This window comes from Ixodes scapularis, unplaced genomic scaffold, assembly GCF_016920785.2.
Source record: "Ixodes scapularis isolate PalLabHiFi unplaced genomic scaffold, ASM1692078v2 PGA_scaffold1__304_contigs__length_218370807, whole genome shotgun sequence".
In the NCBI taxonomy this organism is placed as follows: Eukaryota; Metazoa; Arthropoda; class Arachnida; order Ixodida; family Ixodidae; genus Ixodes; species Ixodes scapularis.
In genome coordinates, this window is record NW_024609846.1 from 92,334,470 (window position 1) to 92,355,955 (window position 21,486).

The window sequence follows — 21,486 nt, forward strand, 5'->3', positions numbered from 1 at the left end:
CGCGCTTGGGCACCGGAGGCGATGACTCAAAGGTTTAAGCACACCATGGAACTTGACATTCTCCAATGATGCTAAGTGCCGTCACGGCACTCATTGACCACAAACGCGAATTCAAACATTCGTCGACGGATTGATTGCTGACGAGCGCATACGTCCGAATGACGCAGTGCTCGTTTCCAATGCGTGAGCTGGGTTCGGCCTGATGAGCTTGAGCACCGCGGATGCGTCGAAGCGAGAAGGCGGAGAGCTTTCGAAGGAAAGGAGGTAAAATAATAGTCTACAATGTTTTCCAAAATTTCGTACCAAAAAGCAAGCTGTTTTCTTTCTACCCTATTTCTTTTGGCCCACTAAACGGTATGCGATAAGTAAAATCCCAATCTAAAATAAAAAGCAAAAGCGATCCAAAAAAAAAAAGGTCAACCATTTTTATTTGTTAGCCTTTACGATAGCTTAAATAAGGCGGGGTGCTGCTTTTCATGTTCACGCTTCCTGCCTCCTGATTGGCTCTTTGGTCTTCTTTTTGGCTGACGTCACAGGTTTATGGGCAGCGGAGCGCTTATGACTTGCACTGACATCACATCAGCGGCTATTCTGAGGGGCCTTACTTTTCGCACCATGAAATTTGTCTTTCTTGGCAAGTGATGACTATCGGTATGGCGTCCTGCGTTTGTTCAGCTGTCAGCGACTGTAACTCGTTGCAGGCGATGATCTTCTAAAGCCCCATTGGTGTAACCGTAATGCCTCGAACGCGTCTCCGACCGGTGTGCTCACCGCGTCCTAAAAAAGTGGTCTCTCAGTTTTCACTTGATGACGTCATATAAGTGGCACGCTGTCGTCGGTCGCGATCCTGGTGGTGTCATGTAGGCGTTGGAGGATGTGGCAAGAGGCTCCTGTTCTGCCGCAGATCGCTCTCCGTCTCGACGGTCTATGGAATTAAGACTGCAAGTTGAACTAGTTGGTTCTGACTCATGCCGAGCTTCTACAACCAAAAAGCTGGCACACAAAGTGAGAGGCAACACTTTGAAAGTACGCCTTGTCCAGTGCTCCCTCTCGCTTTTTGTCCCTGTTTTATTTTATTTCATTTATCTATTTATTTATTTTTTTGGGGGGGGGGGCGGTACATATAACGTTATTACGATGTCCGACAACATGACACGCCGGCCTGTGTAACGTCATTTGTTGACACTTCAGAGACACTTTTAATGTACGGGTCATGTAACTCTCTGAAAGACCCGGCCCTGGGCGGATCTGCAGGAAGCGACGCAACTACACCCTGATGTCGTTCCTGGCCGCGGCGGGTCTGCTAAAGCTGGGCCTCATCTTGTCCGTGATGTTCCTGAGGAAGGGCGTCGCCAAACCGAACGTGCTCGTGTTCAGGATGCCCGACGACCTGCGCCTTGTACCCTTCAAGAACCATACCACGGTCGCCGACACGCCCGGGCTCTGCGATCCCATATCCAGGTTTGGGTTCTTTGTAATTAAAAGACAGTCATCAAGATTACTAATGTGGTGTAAAATAGTCATTTGGATAACTAACCTAAAAGCTAAATGTGATACTTTTTTAATTACAATGCCAAAAAAATGTCAATGTCGTGTTCGCGTTAACAATGACGCGAAGTGCATGACCTTGACAAATAAGCAGGTTTCCGTGCTTTCGAAAAATAAATACCAATAAAAACGCAGTAAATTAACCTCCTGGCGGTTTGACCATAATCGGAAAAAACGAAAATATCGAAATTAAAACTGAAAAAACCCACGGCACGAAATTTTTTTTAACTTTATCACTTTATTATGTGTCTGACTCCGAACACTGCAGCCTGAACTGAACCGTCCGCAGGCCGCTGCTTTTGTATAGATAGATAGCCCTTGTATAGATTTTTTTTTTGTCTTTATGGTATTAGAACGATATTGAAGTATTTGGGTCCACACGTCCATCTTTCTTCAATTTGAGCTTTGGTAAACATCGTTTTTCTTTTCTTGTCAAGCACCAAAAACTTTCACTAAATATTTTTAAAAAATTACGAAAAATATAGAACCCCGAGCGAAATTTAAAAAAAAAAGAACTCCATGCACATACAAATGTGTGACGCATCAAATCGAGGGAGGATCAATCACACGCGCCCAATATCCCCGTACAGAGCCAAAGCAGTTGTTTGCCTAGACCCTAGGTGACAAGGCAATGGAATGCACACGCCAGGAAAGAGACTGCGGTGAGGTATCCCTAGAAGGGCACCAGTGTCAAAACACTTACTTCACCAACTGCCGCACAGAAGGGCACACGGCGCTTGACAAAGCCTGCGCGGCTAAAAGAATCGCAGACTCCAAACTACAAAAAAAAAAAGAGGAAAGTCCCTGCTGAAACGATCCACAGAACGTCAAGAGCAAGACATAATCATCCAAAACTGGTTCTCAGCTCTTGATGACACCACCAACGGGGAAATGTTTCTACGCCTGCTACCAGCTCAGGAACCAGCTGCCCAGCACAGACGTCAGGAGTAGCAAACTAAGCGCAAGCTGACGTATTTCCAGGCGCTGCGGAGCGAGAGAGCCTCCACAGCCTCCTTCAGGCAGGTGTAACAGAACGCTGTGCAGGACCTGAAGAAAAAAGGTAAAGAAATGGAGGAAGAAGTACTCGAAATTGAAGAATACCTAATCAATACAAGACGCAAAATAACCAAAAAAAAAAAAAAAGCTAAGCAACACATTTAAATACAAGAACAGGCCCGAACGGCGATGTAACAAAAGGTCGCGCAAAGACAAATCGCACAACAACATCAGAAAAGACGATCCCATCAAAACAATCAGCAAGAGCAACAATAAAGGGAAGAACTAAAATTCTGTCTCCAATCAAGAAACTACCGTCAGCCTCGCAGACATAGCTGCGACAATGGTTTAAGTATACAGGAACAAATAGTAAATCTGCAAACGCGGTTCAAATCGCAGCAAGTGCAGTTTGAAGCACATATCGCGTTCCACGCCCTCAACTCCAGGCGCATTTTCAATTACTACAAGCAGAACGTATGAGAGTCACCCCACAACAACCAAGTTATGGCAATCAGACGCCGCAATAACCCGCCTGAACAACAGCAAACACTCACGTTTCTAGAATGTAATAGTTGGGGCTTCCACCACAAAAAGAACGAATTACGTTTTAAAATGCGTAAAAAACTTAAAGACGAACTTCTATTTCAAGAAACAAGAGGATCGAAATGCCAGATAAGACGGTACAAAAGCTTCTTCTCTCTCAATTCAATACACGAAGAATAAGAGAACGATGACACAAGCCCAAGCAGCGGTTTTCCTAAAGAAGCACCACCCACACCAGCAGCTCAATACGCAAAGATGGTGCACCCCAACGCAAAAGGTGGTTGCCGTTCAGACAGTACTGCTGGAAAAGAAATTCCTACTAATTTCGTTTTACTACCGACGAGCAAAAGAAAGGTACAACGACTACTCGTGGATGTCGCCAATCGTAAGAAAATACCATGATCATCACATCATAATCGGAGAGGTATTTAATGCACGACATCAAGAATAGGGCTATGACAGCGATTCCGAAAGAGGAAAGCAGATCATAGAAGAATACCAACGGTCGAACCTCATCTTACCAAAGGACACAACTGGGAGAATGAGAATGGCTATCAACCACTGATCTCTATTATAGGGGGCTGGATGGCGGATAGCCACTCTTCGAGCAGAGCGCAAGTGAAGCCACCGGAAGTTTGATGCTTGTCCCGGACGTCGGGCGTCTGCAGGGCTTCCTAGTGCATTCAGTCGATGTTTTGGTCCGTACTTTCCGGTGTCTTTGAGTGGGTTTTAACAATCATGCTCCGAATTAAATCTCGATAATGAGGCATTTCAGCTTGGGAGATATGCACACTCGATCAACTAGAATCTCAAAATGTTTACATTGAGTGGCTTCCCATGATACTCCTCGGGTCTGCATGCGCTCTTACTACGCAATAAGCACGCTCTTTTGAGGTGAAAAGCGGAAATCCAGCGCCCTCGGCGCTTTTCGAACCAGCACTCGAAAGGGTTACAAAGCCTGCCAAGCGCTTACTTCAGGGACAAGCCGCTTACTTCCGGTGACTTCAGTCCCGCGCGCTCATCGCGCCATCCAGCCCCTATATAGTAGAGATCAGTGCTATCAACGGGAGTGACGACAGCACCAACCCTGACCCCACATTCGCCACACCAGAGATAAATGCGGAATGGGAACATGAGCAGAACACGTGCGGCAGTGACCACTAACCCATAAAACATCAGCATCAAAAATCACTGCAAGACGAAAACAAAAAAAAACCAAGACGATCATCTGGAACCGTTCCAGAAGCAACATTGGCAGCAAACAGGCCCTCAACAACATTCAAGACCATACCGAAGTCAATACTCAAGCAATGAGAGTGGCCACCGAAGGATGCAAGGGGATGTAAATTCACCAACTCCTAGAACCAGACTTCTATCACTTTGGAAATAGAGAGCCACCAAGCTAGACGAATACAGAAAAAAACGAGAGAATCCTCCAAGCTCAAAGAAGCCAATGCGCTTGCACACAAAGCGCAGAAATGCGCAGACAGCCTCAGCCAAAGCAACTGGCTAGAGCTATGTGAGGAATTCAATGAGCATACTTCACTAGACAAGATGTGGAAAATATGCAACTCCATGTATGGCAAAGCCAAAGATCATAATTCTGTCCCAAACATGGCGCTACAAATAAACGTGACCATCGAAGAGATTTCGGAAATAACAGGCCCTATTTTCTTTCCACAACCGACACAAAAAACAAGGCACTGCATATGTTTGCCAGAGAAAGTCAACGGAACAGCACTATATAAACTAGACTTCACGCCATGGGAACTTGAGGCTGCAATTGCAGGAGGCAGTGTCAAGAGTGCTCTTGGTCGTGATCAGATTACTGGCAGCATGCTCCGCAACATACCCGAAAACATCAAGATGGCACTACTTGAGCAAATAAATATAATATGGAAAGAGGGCAGAATGCCTGAAACATGGAAGGAATGCCTGGGTGACGCCTATACCAAAACCAGGCAAACAACCGGACAACGCCCACAACACAAGACCGATCTCCTTAACATCCATTTTATGCAAATTAGTTGTAAGAATGGATCACGGACCAGAAAGGCAGGTACCACCCGGCCAAACGGGATTCCGGAAACAACTTGGCACTCACAACCACCTGTTCTACATACAACAATATAATGAAACACGACCCAGGACACAGCTAAAGGAAGATATTATAGTAGCCGTCGATATAAAAAAGCTTTCGATTCGCTACCACAGAAGACAATTGTAGAAACACTTAGTTAGCAAGGCATGAAAGGAAAACCACACAACCAAGTTAATAGGTTTCTTAAATACAGGAGGTACAAAATCAAGATTGGCAAGTACACTAGCACAACAAGATACAACAGGGTTGGAGTCCCGCAAGGATCGGTTTTTTCACCAACACTTTTAAATCTGACGATGGCTGATTAGCCTGAAAACGTGACCTGCAGTTCACCCTATACACAGATGATATAACTATCTGGATGAGCAACGGAAGCCACGAGGATCAAGAAAGAATCTTACAAATTTGACTTAGAACCATCGAGCGATATCTTAATAGCGCGGGTCTCAGACCCTTGCCGGAAAAAAACAAGATATATGGTTTTCCAAAAAAGGCTGGAAGGACAGTCGGCGCTCATGTTTGTGAATAGTGGCGCTAATGCATAGCCATAACGTCAAAACAGTTAACGTGTTAATTCATTATTGAAAAATAACGCAAACAAGGTGCGCTACCGGTGACTTCCCACAGGAAGATATACGCTCGCAATGGTTCGGTGGCCGACTGCGCGGTGGCCTTCGTCCTGTGCATGGCTGTCGTGGCACCCCACAGGATAGGACTCGCAGGAGGCTTTTTCGCTACCGTCTACATCAGGTACTGTTAAACCCCTTCGATTTCGCGGCCTCAATTGTTCGCGAATTGGGCAGTATTCCCGGTCATTAAGTTTCCCGAATTCTAAAAGCTGCAAATCGCCTCCCAATGTCAAAGAAAAAAAATATACATATATATATATATTCGCGCCCCTTAAAGTTTCAAGAATTTTCCAAGTCGCGAAATTCGCGAAAATAAGGGGCTCGCGAACATTAAGGGTTTTCCAGCAGTGCGAGCGATGTTCAAGGTGGCTATGCAAGGCGCTGCGGGCGTATCCTGAAAATCTTTCCTGTCTTAAACTGAAAGGTACACACACAAACAAATAATGGAATTCCCATAGATTAATAAAACGATGTGTGCGGCGTCAGCTGCACACGTCACAGAAGCCAACACCCTTTAAATCGGGCGCCGGCTTGCGCCATCGAGCGGTAAGCATGTGAAGCGAAGAAGTTAGAACATATCGAATGTTGAAACGTTCCGCGAAATCTGGTGCGGCCTAACAGGTAAAGCGAAAAACAATAAAAAAATTAAACTTTTACGAATTTCTGTAATGCGAAATTAGACCGCAGCTCTTGAGGTATTTTGATTTTGCGATATACCATGCTAAACAATTTCAGAAAAAAAAAGATATATATATAGATACATATATGTACAAATGTAGATCACTCTCCTCACACACTGGTTCTGCAGCCTCCTCCTCTTCCGTGTTTTCTTCCTCCTCCGTACCCTCCCCCTCTATACCCTCCCCTCCTCCCACAGCCCCCCTCCCCGCTAAATTTAGCTGGAAAATTGATGCCACGTGACCTCAACACCAATTCATTTCCCCACTAAATTTAGCGGGGAAAATTAATTGGTGAGTAGGTCTGTGACGTCCTATAATGCAACACTGAGCATTCAGTTTCCTTGCTAAATTTAGCTGTAAAACTGTCGTCACATGACCTTAACACCAACTCAGTTTCCCCGCTAAAATTAGTGGGGAAACTGTGACGTCCCATAATGCAACGCGCGCAGCCACGCCGACGCCGCTCAACGTGGAAACGGGCGCCTAAAAGCTGCGCTCTAAAACACTCGTCTTAGAAGGCGCTGATGGCATTATACAGGCTTAGAGATACGGAAATGCCGGGCGAAAGCGACGATGCCCATCTGTCACATCTCATCACTTCACCAACCAGAACGAACAAATGAGAGAAGGAGGAGGTGAAGACCGCCACACATGCAGCACAAAGGTGAAAAGATGCGAACACTCCTTTCGTTGCCTTCATTTTCTAAGCTTACTTGACTAATTTAATCACAGTGACACAAAGTGTTACTTTACGGGTGGCAGCGTAGCAGAAGCTACAAGAGCGAGCCTTAAGCCTGGTTCAGACAGTTGCGTTTGACTGCGTTTGACTGCGTTGCGGCAGCGAGAAACCAGGACATCCCTGCTGCTTATATTGCGTGCCAAGATGATTCCTTGAATTGGATTCCACGCTTCATACGAAGCACAGATGTGCCGGTGACTAGCTTTCCGCACTCGACGCAACGCAGTCAAACGCACTCAAACGCAAGTGTCTGAACCGGCCTTTAGACTTTCAGCCGGACGATGGAAGTCTCAAGCTCGCTCTTGTAGCTTCACTGCCAAACACGCGCGGTCATGAAGTGCAAGCATCGTTCAGGACAACATGCTCGCGCTAGTAGCATCGCCTTCTCAAAAACATAAAATGAAATGAGCTATAGCGACAGCGTCAGAAATGACTGGAATCGAGTAAATTCTACAAAATTTAGAAGTCGTAAAAAAATACGATGTTCGTGATTGAGACCTCCGTGTTTGTTCGCCCTCGGGGTTTTTCTTACTATGTTGGGGTTTTTCTTACTATGTTCAACTAACACAAGCTCGTTTGCGCCCTAACCCTTTGTTTACCAATGAGTTTTCATCACGCTACTCTTCCATGATATGTCGCAGGGAAAAATGACGAAATAAAAAAGTTATCTTTTTTTTTACCATTTGGCTTAATCGAACTTACGGCCGCATTTATAAGCATGACAACTCTAACTTTCAGATATAATGTTTTGATTTCATTATAATCTACCCCAGTAAAAATTCGCGTGCAAAAGCAGCACCCGGCCGCGCCACGGCCGCCACAGGTACCACCTCGACGTAACAGTCTTTCTACCAAGGAAGCACACTCAACGAAGCTAAAACGGTCACTGCGAAGCTTCTCGCAGCTGCCAGAAATTATTAAAAAAATATGCAGAACCGTTCAGTACTATCTCTAAAGCTTTGCATATATTTGCTTACGTCAACTTTTTGGCGCATACACTATCATAAATTGAAAAGACAATTCCATGGTAGGAATGAACAGCATCGTGAGAAGGGCTGTTTCTGCAATTACAGACCAAGCTTATATTCTCAAGTTTATCACGGGGACATAGCAAAGTCTTTGAGGAAAATACTGCCATGTAGGCACTAGGCTTGACGCAAGAGCTTGCTATATCATGACAATAGCGGGTGCAAAACACATCGCAGAACGAATCAGGGTGGGTGTTGCTGTATGTTATTAATGGTTCCTTATACGAGTAGATAAAATAATTTTGCTAAGATTATGTTTTCGACAGCAGGCAGGAGAAAGCGGGGCACAATTATGCAACACATGAAGAATTTATACAGGACTGACCAACACGGGGGGCCTGGCGTGAGGTGGTCGTACGCGCCACTGCCCAGGTGTCGTCTTCAACTCCCTCACAATATTCTTACGGACGAAAATGGCCGACCCGGCCGGTGAATATAAAAAATTGAAACTCAGCTAGGAAGACATATAGAGAACAGCGGACAGCTGCCGTCACCGGGGATGGGGATGAAGAGGGAAACGTTAAATTTCGGCCCCTTCTGCAGCGTCACAGAGACGACGGCACGGTTCAGGCTGGTGGACTCACGTCATTAAGCGTCAGAACCTCGAGGCTCGGGACGGGGGCGGAGGATCGTAATCAGATTATTTTGTATCATCTCGTCATAGTAAGTGAGCGGGGACTGGGTGACGGAGCCATGGGCTGGTGTTCAGTCTGCTGGATGACTGCCACAACGAGACGAAATGGTTGAAGGAAAACGGTGGCGATGTTCAATGCAAACAATGAGAATGGCTCTGCACCTCCACCATACTTTTAGGATTATGCCGTCGACAGTAGAAAGGAGAAGACAAGATAATGCAACCTACAAAGGATTTATGGAGGCCAGCACTAGGAGCCTGGCGCGAGATGGTCGTTCGCGTCACTGCCAGGCTACTTGTCATCTCCAAACTCACAATATTCGCGAGTACGGCCAAACGGACGGCACCTAGCGGAAAAACACTGAACTTGCCCGAAGAGGTCCTTTCGCGATTACTGCTCGCCTCCTGTGGTTTCCGTGATTGCATGTTGTCGGTGGTTGGCGCCTTGGCCACCGAAGTAAAGCGAGTGAGTTTGCGTTGCTCGTGTCCACAACAACCAGAACGGCAGCAACGACAGAGCGACGAGGAAAACCGGGATACACAATGGCCTAACAAATTGGGTGATTCCCGCATTGCTTCTTCATGTTGTGCAGGACGAACAGTTGTCCCGGTGTCTCTGTCGTTACTTTCATATCAGCGTGTTGACAATGTCGCTCTGAACGCAACCTAGTGTGAACCAGACATTGTGCATTTCTCAACGTTCTTCAGCGCGGTGGAATGAAAATGGGCAGTCCTTCCATCGTTTCTCCACGGAAGGCTAAAGGCCGGTTCAGACACTTGCGTCTGAGTGCGTTTGACTGCGTTGCGTCGAGAACCGAAAGCGAGTCACCGGCACATCTGTGCTTCGTATGAAGCGCGGAATCCTATTCAAGGAATCATCTTGGCACGCGATATAAGCAGCAGGGATGTCCGGGTTTCTCGCAGCCTCAACGCAGTCAAACGCAGTCAAACGCGACTGTCTGAACCAGGCTTAAGCCTCTGGAAGCTCGCTTACGCAGCGCACCGCCACGGGTTTTGAACGTAGTGACTAAAAATCGGGGCAAACAATACTGAAGCCAAACGCTGAGCTGGGACATGGCACGCGACGACCTGTTTTAGACCGCCATAATTCTCGGAGGCCCCGAGTGGAACCGATTGGAGCGCTGCGATCGCTCGACCGTGACGTAGGATGGGGAATGACGTGATAAGGCCAGCTATTCCGCCTTGCTTTGGTCGGGGTCTTCGGAAACTGTTCGCTCAGTACTTTCGCCTCTTTTTTTTTTTTCTATGTTTGCAGCCTGATCAGCACACGCGTAAATCGGCTTCGGCAGCTGTCGAGCTCAGGGAGAAACTGTAAAGTATACTGTTTGGTGCAGCAATGCCGCAGTTACGCGACCGACATAAACATCAGCTTCCACATCTACCCCAAGGAGAGGCAGCTGCGCACGGAGTGGCCTTCAGTGGCGTACCAACTTGTTTTTAAGGAGGGGGGGGGGGGGGGGGCAAACCGGACCCCCCCCCCCCCCTTTCCAGGAACAGGGGGCGGTGCACTTGGTACCCTTTGGGCGCCGCCGGCCAGTGTTTAACCCGCCCATTGGTGGCTGTTTCAGGTGGGGCAAAACACATGCCTTGCCCCAAAAGTTTCCGCAGAGAGTGATGCCACGCATCCGTGAATCACATCATACTTCCATTCAGTGTTATTTCCAGCTCGTGCAGGTCCTAAGTGAGTGCCGACGTTTGGAGAACGAATCCAATGAACGTGCAGCAATCCTTATCCAGCTTCTTGATGCTGCAGGAGAACATGTGTCCCTCTTTAAAAACTCTTTCGCCCTCGAGCAACAGCCGGGATGTTTCCTGGGCCTTGTCCACGAGCGCATTGATGTTGCTTACAGGCAGCACAACTGAAAAAGGATACGCAGTTGCAACGGGGTGCCCGGTCGAATAGAAGTTAAAAAAAAAAAGTTTTCTCAACTTCAACGGTAGGTCACACTTTATCAGTATTCATTGCGGTGCGCGAGACAGCCGTCGAAAACGACAAGTTGGTTGCAGCGACCGGTTCCCTGCTCGCCTGCAACCGGCTAACCGGCTCCCCGGAGGCATCCGAACGGTAGCCGATTTAGGAACGTGACGGAATCGAGTAGTGAAACGAAAAATTGGGTTCAAAGAAGCTTTAAACACCGGCCGTAGTATTAGAAAAGGAAAAGACCGAGATACTGTCGAGACCGGTTATAACGAAATCGGTTATAACGAAATAGCGGCGACAGCGAGGCGATCACAATATCCCATGCCCTTTTGCACTTCGTTATAACGGAAGTCGGTTATAACGAAATATCGGATATAGCGAAGTGATTTCCGATTCCCGTTGACTTCGTAATAATAGGTCTCGACTGTACTCCTCCCTTGGCGCAGAGTGCAGGAAACGGTCACGTGATCCCCCATCCTACGTCACGATGATAGGCCCGTCAGCTAGCGCCACGCCATGTTCTCGGGGCTAGAGTCGCGAATATACGAGAGGACATTACGGTGATTTCTTATTGCACTAAATGATACGTTTCGCGCGTATCGCCACACGAGGTCTTTCATATGCTACTTCACCTGTACCTGCGCTTTGTCAGCGTCCCTGCAATTCGGTCTGACTTTGTACTCCTTTATGTTTCGCATGTACGCACCAGACAGTCGAAAAACATTTCCGTTCTGGACGCACGAGAGGCGGCCCCAAGCGACATCAACAAATCCGAGATTAATACAAACAGCTCCAGATGTAAGTATATCGGGGGAAAAAAAAGTGTTTAAGAGACCCGGTATCTCTGTTATTATCATTCCTTCCGGTAATTAAAACTGGTAAAATGACGGACAGGTGTCAGAGCGCTGGGAAAACTCAAAACGATCAAGATGGGTACTGGAAAGTGTTAACCTATTCTTTTCATTTTCGCAGTTTTAAAACCACTGAATCCCTTCACTCGCGAAGAGATGGTTGCTTTCACATATCATGCGGTGCATTACATTCGCGTTAAAAAAAATACAGGAAGATTCATTGGTAGGTTCTGAGGGAATGCGTTAGCGTGATCCTTGGAAACGCCACACGCGTCCCCCTTTAAGAAACGCTAACGCTGACCCCTCCACTTTTCTCTTCTGGCTTTCTCTTCTGCTTTTTTGTCTCGTTACGGGGTCAGTGTTAGCGTTTCCCAAAATGGGACGTGTGTAGCATTTCCTAAGGGTCGTGCTAACGGTTTCCCTGAGATTCCACCAATGGATCTTCCTGTAATTATTTTTCGCCCCTTTTTTGTACTCTGCCTGTCAGAGTGCGTCGAACCCCTTAAATGCGGTCATCCATATGACTCGTGGAAAGAAACACATCCATTAACCTCGTGGAAGGAACCGCATCCGTATCACTCGTGGAGGGATACGCATCCATCGTTTTAACTACACATGCACACATCACAGCCAACGCGCTGCTACTGCGGAAACCCAGAGCGAAGAACAACCGGCGACGCCAGAGCGGCAACTGAGCACGCCCGCATTCCACCGCGCAGCGGCGCAACACCTCCTCGATAAGAAAGCCGTAGTGCTCAATGAGATGGCGTCATCAGGGAAGGCCAGCGCTGGGCACAGATTGGACACGACGATTGCGTCAACGTTCGGCTCAAACTTGATTCGAAGCCGAGCGCTGACGCAGCACTCGTTTCCAATCTGTGTCCAGCTTTGGCCTTCTCTGATGACGCCATCCTATTCAGCCCTACGACTTTGTTTTCTAGGAGGTGCTGCTCGGCGCCTCCTCTAAAGCGCTGGATATCCTGGCCTGTCCACGTACTGCAATCGTGTGATCGGGCCGCGGGCGTTCGCACTGGATGCCGGGCGACGCGTCGCCATTTTTAGCCTATGGCGCGTCTCACATCCCGACGCGCACGCTCCTATTGGTCTGCTGTGGCTGCCAATGACGCGCCGCCATTGCAAGCACGCTCCTATTGGTCTCTGTGTATGTCTGCGCCGCGCCGCCTGGACAAACTAGATTCGCGGCGACGCTCCGCTATTTTTGGCTCAAGTGCTGCGTCCCAGCAGCATGCACCAGCTCGGCGGTACTTGTTCATAAAATTCAAATTCACCCATCGCTTTAGCCTCCTTCTCTCTGGCTCCGCACCGGCTGAGCGCGTGTCTTTGACGAAAATGAAAGGGCTCGTTTTGACGAAAACACGGTGGTGTCAATCAGTTTGTCAGCGCCGGGGAGAGGGAGAAGTTGACACGCGCAGACGTCAGCGCTTTGGGCCATGACCCAAGATATGTTCTCTGCTGTTGCAACGAGTTGTGAAAACCAGTAATATTGTTTGTTTGAAAAATCCATTAAAATACTTGTGCAACAATGAAAATTAAATATTACCCCCAAAAGTTAAAATAAATTACACTGGCGCCGAACACTGAAATCAAGCAATAGCTTGATTGCAATCTTCAGCACCAGCTAGTGTACAGCATGTCATCACTGAATCGTCAACGTGATTCATCAAACTTATTAAAAAGATAATTAATAAATTTTAGTTAATTAGCCTAATGATCTACATTTGCTTTTTTTAGGGTGTTGAAATAAGAGAGGGGGGCGATTCCGAGAGACAATTCAAATAATGTATTAAGTACGAGTAATATCTGCTCCGCCTCTCCGTGTTTTTGCGACAAATGATGGGTCACCGGCAAAGTCGGATTCAAAAATTAGACTGCCATATATGCAGCTAGAGCGAACACACCATATGTTTGCACTAGAGAGGGGTCCGGTGTCGCTGCGTTGTTGCTGCCGTGTTGGGTTGTGTTCTGTGTATTATGTGTGTTCAGAGACGTATGTATATCTACCATGTAGCGTTCACAAGTCGGGGGAACTTAAAATATTTTTTTTAGAGTCTGCTGGCTAAAGAGAGCCATAGGGTAAGCCATAGATAAGTCTTTAGCCAACGATTTTACAAGCTAAAGAGCGCTATGGCTGGACAGCGATAGTGCAATAGACAAAGCTAAAGAGGCCCATAAAAGCGACCATAAAAAATGCTAAAGACAGCCATAGAGAATTCTTTAGCTAATTGGGCCAAATAGCTAAAGCCGATCATACAAAGAATGTTTTATAGCCGACCATAGGACATGTTTGTATGGGCAATGGGAGCGTCGCACGCGTAGCCGGCTCCTCCTCCTTTTTTTCTCCCCGGCGCTGAAAAACGGAAGATACCGCCGGATTTTCGTCAAAACGAGCGTTATCAGGATTAAAAAAAAATTTGGCACAAGTTAAGACAATCAAGTTTAGCTACGATCATCTGGATAGTCCTTTAAAACAATGAAAAACAAAGCTGCGCAGAATTATATGTAATCAGTGACGGCTTGAGAAAACTTATTGACTTAAACAGCGCAAATAAGTTACGTAAGGAAGAGACAACAGGAAGGACTTATTTGCGCTGTTTAAGTCAAGATGTCTATCCAACTAGCCCAGCAACTCATTTTGGCTTGAGAAAAGTCAAGCGTGGCAAGTCCCGAGCAGCCTCTTCGCTGCCAATCAGTGTGCGGCATAAGTGGCTAAGAACGCCTAATCACGAAGCACAAAGTGCGAACATCATAAGCCGCACCATAAGATGCCACTGACTGTCGCGCTTGCGCAGTGCCGTTGATAGGAGGCCGCTCTGTGGCCGTGCCAGCGCTGGTCCCGGGGCTTGAAGCCCTCCACTTGCGGTTCGGCAAGCTGCCCTGGGCGTCGCTCTTCAAGGACGCCATCAGGCTGGCGCGCTTCGGCTTCCCGGTCTACGCCGAACTCGCTGCCGTGCTGGACAAGTACGCCAAGGCGGTCTTTCAACGACACACCCTCAGGTGGATGACACGAAAGTGGGCTGGCCTTAGTTGTCTATCTGCGTGTCTGTGTGTCACATCGTCAGAGTGGCGTGCCTTTCGTGTGCGCTTTGCTTAGGGTAATGTCATCTCATAGAGTTATTATAATGTACGCCAGAGGTTCATCCAAACTTGTGTCTATCCCACATACTCTACTTAAGATACTGTATTTAAAATACTTTTTCAAGTATCTTGGTATCTTGCAAATACTTTTGATCGAGAGTATTTAATACTCTATCTTAATTACATTCTGAGTATCTTGTACTCATTATCAGAAATGCATTTTTGACATTCCGCCATTTTCCGAGTTTTTCGGTGTGAAGTGGCGTGGGCGTGGCACGAGCAAACGTGAACATTCTTTCGAGCAACCAAACCCTGTTGTTAGCTCCGACTAGGGTGCCTCAATGACCTTCTGTTTAAAGTGATGCCACCCTTTGTAGTACCCGACGCCGACAGCAGCAGTATTTTCCCCATTCCACGGGGAAAATACAAAGAAATCGACGAAAACAAAATGTCGCCATAGCACAATCAGCGCCACAGACGCGTGCAGGGACACGCTCTTTCACGCGCTTCTGAACAAAAAATAAATGTAAAAGTGGGAACAAAATGGCCAGATGTCTCCACCCTAAGCAAAGCGCACATGAAGGCACCCTAGCTCTGACTAGCTAAGGTGACTATGATTGAGCTCGTGAAAACCTTTTTTTTGCCGATAGTGACTCATATTTCAGCCAAAACTTTGTACGATCAAGGCTTATTTCCGATGATGTACCAACTGGCCCATCTAAGCATTTTATTGCAAGGTTTTCCCCTCGCCTTCCCAGAGGCGCCTTTTGTTTCCTAGTTTTTTCAAAAAAAAAAAAATCCTCAAACAAAAGGGGTGGTTTTACCCAAGTAAAGGTAGCCACGCTTAGGTGCAACGCAGAGCGGGAAACTACCTACGACAGCAACGCAGACTTGAATGTTAAGAAAATAACAAATAAAAATAATTATAAAGTGAACAAGAACAAACAAATAAAGTTTGGCTTTTTGTATTTTTGACCCCGCTACGGCAAAGCGTCGGGGGTTTCTTTCGTTTCTTATCCTTTTGTCCTCAGTCCCTCACTTATTGCTCTCGCGAAAACTGTCTGTAAGCGAACATTGATAAGCAGAGAACAGGACAGGAAACGAACTACAATTGGTGGATGACCTATCAAAATGCCAACAAAGCGTCCCCCAACGCTGAGTGCCTTTCTGAACCCAACCTACTTAAAGGAGGTGCAACCACTGCCGTAGCTGTTATGTGGGCTCTCTCTGTTATCCATTCACTCATATCCGTATCCCAAGTTCGTTTATAGTGAACTCCCCATAGAGGGAATGCGGATTGTAGTAAACAATGTGTCTAAGATGCGCCGCAGGGCGTGATATTCAGTGATGTCATTATTGGCAAGGCGCTCTGACCCTTTTTTTTTTTTTTTCCACCACACATCGGTGTTTACTCAACACAAGGCCTGTTCGCATGCCCACAGGCCTTGTGAGAATGTTCATGTTATCTCCTTTAATAGAGCGCGGGTCACAGTGTAATGTAAAAATAGTAATAATAAACGAAATGACGTTAAATGTCGGAACTCTCCCAAAAGCAGTAGTAAGAGGATACGAGCTTGAGGGCTTTTGTGCCGAGCTGGGCACCGTGCATGCTGCATTAATCATTCAGGCTGGAGTGGTAACAAAAGAGACCCTCCTCCCCCTCACCGGAGAGCACGAACTCCAGCCGAACGCTGACGCCGCGTTCGGTTATGTCAGCCGAGTGCTGAGTCATTGTATTCGTTGTCCCCATCCGTGTAGTGCTAAAGTTAACCGCTTAGGGAGCCACGGTCTGATCTCCTTTCAAATAGCTAAAGCGACCTCTTTCTTGTCCCAGAAATGGTTTGTAACATGTAGCAGTACCTCTCAAAAATATTTCGATAAGCATCAGTTAATTACAAAATCGCAGTTTGGATTTCAAAAGTACCATTCCACTGAGCTTGCGTTTCTTGAAGAAAAGGGATTTATTTTCTTCAAGATAGAAGACTAGTTTTGGGAGTTTATATTGACTTTACAAAAGCTTTTGATTATTTGAACCACAAGCACTTATTACAGAAACTCGAATGTTATGGAGTACGCGGGCAAGCCCTTCTTTTATTGCAGTCATATCTCGAAAATCGTAAACAATATATGTGGTGTTATAATTTCGCATCCAGTATAAAATCCATAGTCTCTAAGTACCATAAGGAAGTGTCTAAGGCCTTTTTCTCTTGAACGTATATGTAAATGACATTGTGAATATTGACCAAACAACTAAATTGATAATATATATGCTGACGATACGACACTTCTGTATGCTGCGGACGATCCTGAGGAGCTCGTGTCAAAAGTGAACCTATTGTTAGGCCAGATATCGGTATGTACAAAAAAGAACACTTTGAAAATAAATAGAAGTAAAACTAAAGCCGTACTATTTCTATCTAAGCATAAAATTCTCCCTCCAATAAACACCATTACTTTAAACTCGGTAAATATCGAATTAACTGATAATTTTAAAACACTTGTAGTAGTGTATGTTTTCTCAGAATTTGTCCTGGGATAACCATATTGAACACTTAAATAAAAAAATGTCAAGAATTATGGGTATTATATGTCGGCATGGGTATATACTTCCTACATCTGTTAAAATATTATTATACAAATCATCATTTTATTCCCACTGAAATTATTGTTCGCTGGTTTGGGGACCCTCCTCCACTGCAACTAATCTTGAGAAAGTGCGCCTGCTTCAAAAAAGAATGTTGCGAGTAATTGCAAACGTGCCTTATCGTTCGCACACGGAAAACCTGTTTAAAACTTATAATATACTCAGTAGTCACAATCTTTATAACTATAGGCTATCCACAAAACTTAGAACAGAATTTCTTTACAACACTTCGTCCCTGGTAGGATTGTCTGGTTTGCAACAACATATCGTACCATACCAAATTAGTAATCCAGATTACTGGCACGTACAAACGTGTCGGCTAAACACTGGAAAGGAAATGTTAGCAAACCTAATCCCAAAGCTTTGAAATGTATTGCAATCTGAAGGTGTGTTTATAGATAGATTAAGTCTGGGTGAATTCCGCTTTGTCATGCATGATTTTGCATTTATGGATTGATGTGATAATATTTTTTTTCTTAGTTTAAAAGTATGTTTTGTGTTGATTTACGAATGTCAACTAATATGATGCTCAGTGACGTTTTCTATTTACCGTTTTTCTCCTCCGCTACGGTATCCGTAAAAAAAATGCCGCAGCTGCGCATGCACGCAGCCAGCATTGTCTGCATAGTTCAAGGTCTTGGGGCGGATTACGGAGCGCTATCCGGGTGCTTAGCGGGCTGCGGGAACGGTCTACGACAGTTCCCCATTGCCACGCGCTTTGCCGAGCGAGCGCGTGGCCGAATGGTCAAAATGATGGGTTTTTACGCACAGTACGTTACCAAAGTGAGATTGAGAAATATTCTACCAGAGTTTGTGGTGTCGTCGAGTACCGAAGCGAGTGGTAGTGTCCGTGGTTACCTGCGAGAAGTTCTGCTATCTTTTGAGATGTTGAAGGTGCGTTTTTGTTTAGAATACCTGGGTAATGTAACGCGAAAGAGGTTGCATATAGATTTAATTGACGTCTTATTGCCCGTACCCCTTTACAGACCTCTCTATTCGGAGGGAACGGGTCAGGATGTACTAAAAAGCGTCAAAAGAATGCCGATAAAACAAGCGGTTAAATCATTTTTCTTTGGACTACACAGCGGCACACTCCCTGTGAAGTCGTGGCTCGAGAGTAGGGAGATATTTGTTCCATGGACAACCAACTCACTGCTCTGTAAAAGACCAGAGACCATAGCATAGAGCGTCTCTTCATCGAATGCTGGGACGTGGTTTTTTATTGGGATATTCTCCAGCGCACACTAAAAAAGGACCTTCCTGTAACTCCGTTTGGTATTCGGTTCTTGCCCATCGAAAATGAAGGTGGGGTTCCGCACGACATGATTATGGTACTCGGTCTTCACAGTATTTGGAAAACGAGAATGGCTGTGGGCACCATGCGGACGTCGATGTACGGTCAGTGCGAGGATAATTTATTGAGAGCGTGGCATACATTCGAACAGTTCTTGCGGCACGGCCTGAACCCCCTGACTGGTTGCCGCTTCCAAAAAAAGCTGGTGTGCCTTAAACGATTTTAAATGTAACCGCGCTGGTCTAGAGGAGGTTGTCGGTTTCTCTTTTAACATTCTCATGCGTGTACTTAGTGGAATTGTCAAAACAGGCAATAAAGAAAAAAAAAGCGCGTGGCCGAATGGTTACCGCGCTTGGCTTTCGCGCGGAGGCTCCGAGTTCGATTCCAGGGAGCGGACTCCTCTTTTATTTATTCTTTGAACTTGAGATTCTCGCAAGTTCGAGAACCTTGTCGTCTGATCGAGTTACGAATGCTCTACGCGCCGAAGGTTCTACGCCGAAGACTCTACGCCGAATCTTCCAGAAACCCACGCGAGTAGAAAAGGTGCTCCGCGTACCGGTCCGGAGTCAGTCTTGCCCCAGGGCACGATCCTGCTGTTTCGCCGACATCTACGCCTGCTACGCTAGCCTTTCTCTCTTTTGTTTTTGGGAAGAAGTTCGCCCCATTAAACGTTTAGTTTCTTCAGTTATTCACCGCCTCATCATTCGTCATTCGTGACAATATCCTGATCCTTATAGTTGAACTGCATAAAACAGCCCTACGATACTTTTGTTTTTGTTCTATGTTGTTGCGTGCTAAAAAAAACATCCTGGTAAACCAGATTTGCGCAGCTGTATAATTGTCGTTGCGACTGACGTCGATACAGATTACGCAATGCGGAAGTATCTTCAAAAATATTTGAAATACATTTTTAGGTATTTGTACTTTACTCAAGACACTTTACAGTGAATGTAACTTGAGTAGTGTTTCAAATACTTAATGAGGCAGGTATTTAGTAACTTAACTCAAATACTTTCATCGAGTATTTTGTTCAACACTGGGTTCATCTGGCGCTAGTGCACTATTGTAAATTGAAGCAGACAGCAACCAGTCGAAAATTGACTTCCGGTAATGCATTTCTATGGGAAAAAGTGGGTGCACCTTTTCTATGTGCTTATAATTATAAGAAAAGATATTACAAATATTTTGAACGTAATAAACGGCTTGGGACAGTTTCAATCATGTAAGTGAAGCTATTTGTCAGGTACAGTGGTCGTTTATTTTTCAAATTTATGGCAATAAACACAGCGCCTAAAGCAGCTTCGTACATGCATGCGTTTATATACACTGTCGGACATTGTTAGCGCGAACGCGGCGTCGGCGCTTCTCTGCATGGGGGATTTACGTAGATTTACGCGCCAAAACGAATAAAGAACATCTCGACAACCAAGAGGGACGGCAACAACAACGCAGTAACACTGGATCAGTAACTTCCTGTGCAGACGATCATGATAAAATGAACGTCAAGTAATTATAGTTAGATTTGCAATAAATTAGTATTGATTTAACTCGTGCCCTATCTGCGAAGATGCTTTTTCAGTATTAGAACATCACTCGCAAGCCAGAAATATTTTAGAATAGGGAGAAACAATAAAAAAAGAAAAGAAACGGGTGCCCGATAAAAGTTACCCGGCATAAGAAATAAAACAAAGACACATCTTAAATAGCCCACCTACCTTTATTCTTTGCGTTTTCAATGTTTAGGACCGCTATGCACGACGGAGTCATTTTCATATAGTGACAGGACTGGCCCATATATAAGCATCATCGAAATGCTGGCGGACCTTAAAAGACACATGCAATATATATATATATATATAATGGTGCGCTGCCGGTTCAACGCGTCTCTCCACGCCGACGCCGTGCAAGTTCGTCTGCTCTGGGGCGCCGCTGCCGTCATCTGACCGGCGCACAATCTATCACGTCCGCTTCTGCTTTTTCAGGAGCTCTTTGGGCTCTAAAAGTTATTTATTAATCTTCATTTTGTTGCACTTTAAACGAAGATGAAGAAGTTACTTTTAGAGTCCATAGGAAGCTTTCGAAAGAGCGCAAGCAATACGTGACAAATAAGGGTCAGTCACGCGATCAATTTAGCAGGAAACTTTTTCTGTTAAACTTAGCTGAGAATTGTTTCCGCTAAATTTAGCGGGAAAATTTTCCCGATAAATATAGCGGGGACTTTTTCCGCAAAAGTTAGCAGGGAATTTTTTCTTTCGCTATATTTAGCGCGGAAAATTTTCCGCTAAGTATAGTGGCGGAATTTTTCCGCGAGATTGAGCGGAGAAATTAACCCATAATGCAACGCGCGGTGACGTCACGAGTGACGTCACTGGTGACCCTCCGTGTAACGTCCTCGTGGGAAACGACCCATAATGCACCGCGCGGTTACGCCGACGGCGACGGCGACGCCGACGCCGATCAACCTGGAAACGGGCGCTAAGAGCTGCGCTCTAAAAAGCACGTTTCCGCAGCTAGCGTAGTTTCGAGTATCGTCCTCCCTTGTCAGTCTTAAGCGGTTATTCAAATTTCATAGGTGCAGATTATTGATGACAATAAAAATAGATTTAATTACTGACTGAAGATTTAACAATATTAATGAAGGGCCGCCGGCAACCTTAAAGATATACATATGTATATCTTTAAGGTTATATATATATGTATATGTATACACCCCTAAATTATCTGAAAGATGCTCTGCAAATATTTTCCGGTGTTTTTATCC

The 21,486-nt window shown here is 45.7% G+C and overlaps 1 protein-coding gene across 1 annotated transcript in view; it reads left to right on the top strand.

Annotated features, from left to right (window-relative positions):
* Positions 1–21,486, top strand: part of LOC121047629 (scoloptoxin SSD14-like) — a 74,311-nt gene that overhangs the window by 28,778 nt on the left and 24,047 nt on the right. Inside the window, exon 2 of the mRNA XM_040503029.1 lies at positions 14,502–14,706. Within this exon, the coding sequence (XP_040358963.1) occupies positions 14,502–14,706 (205 nt within the window). The remainder of the gene's footprint in view (positions 1–14,501; positions 14,707–21,486) is intronic.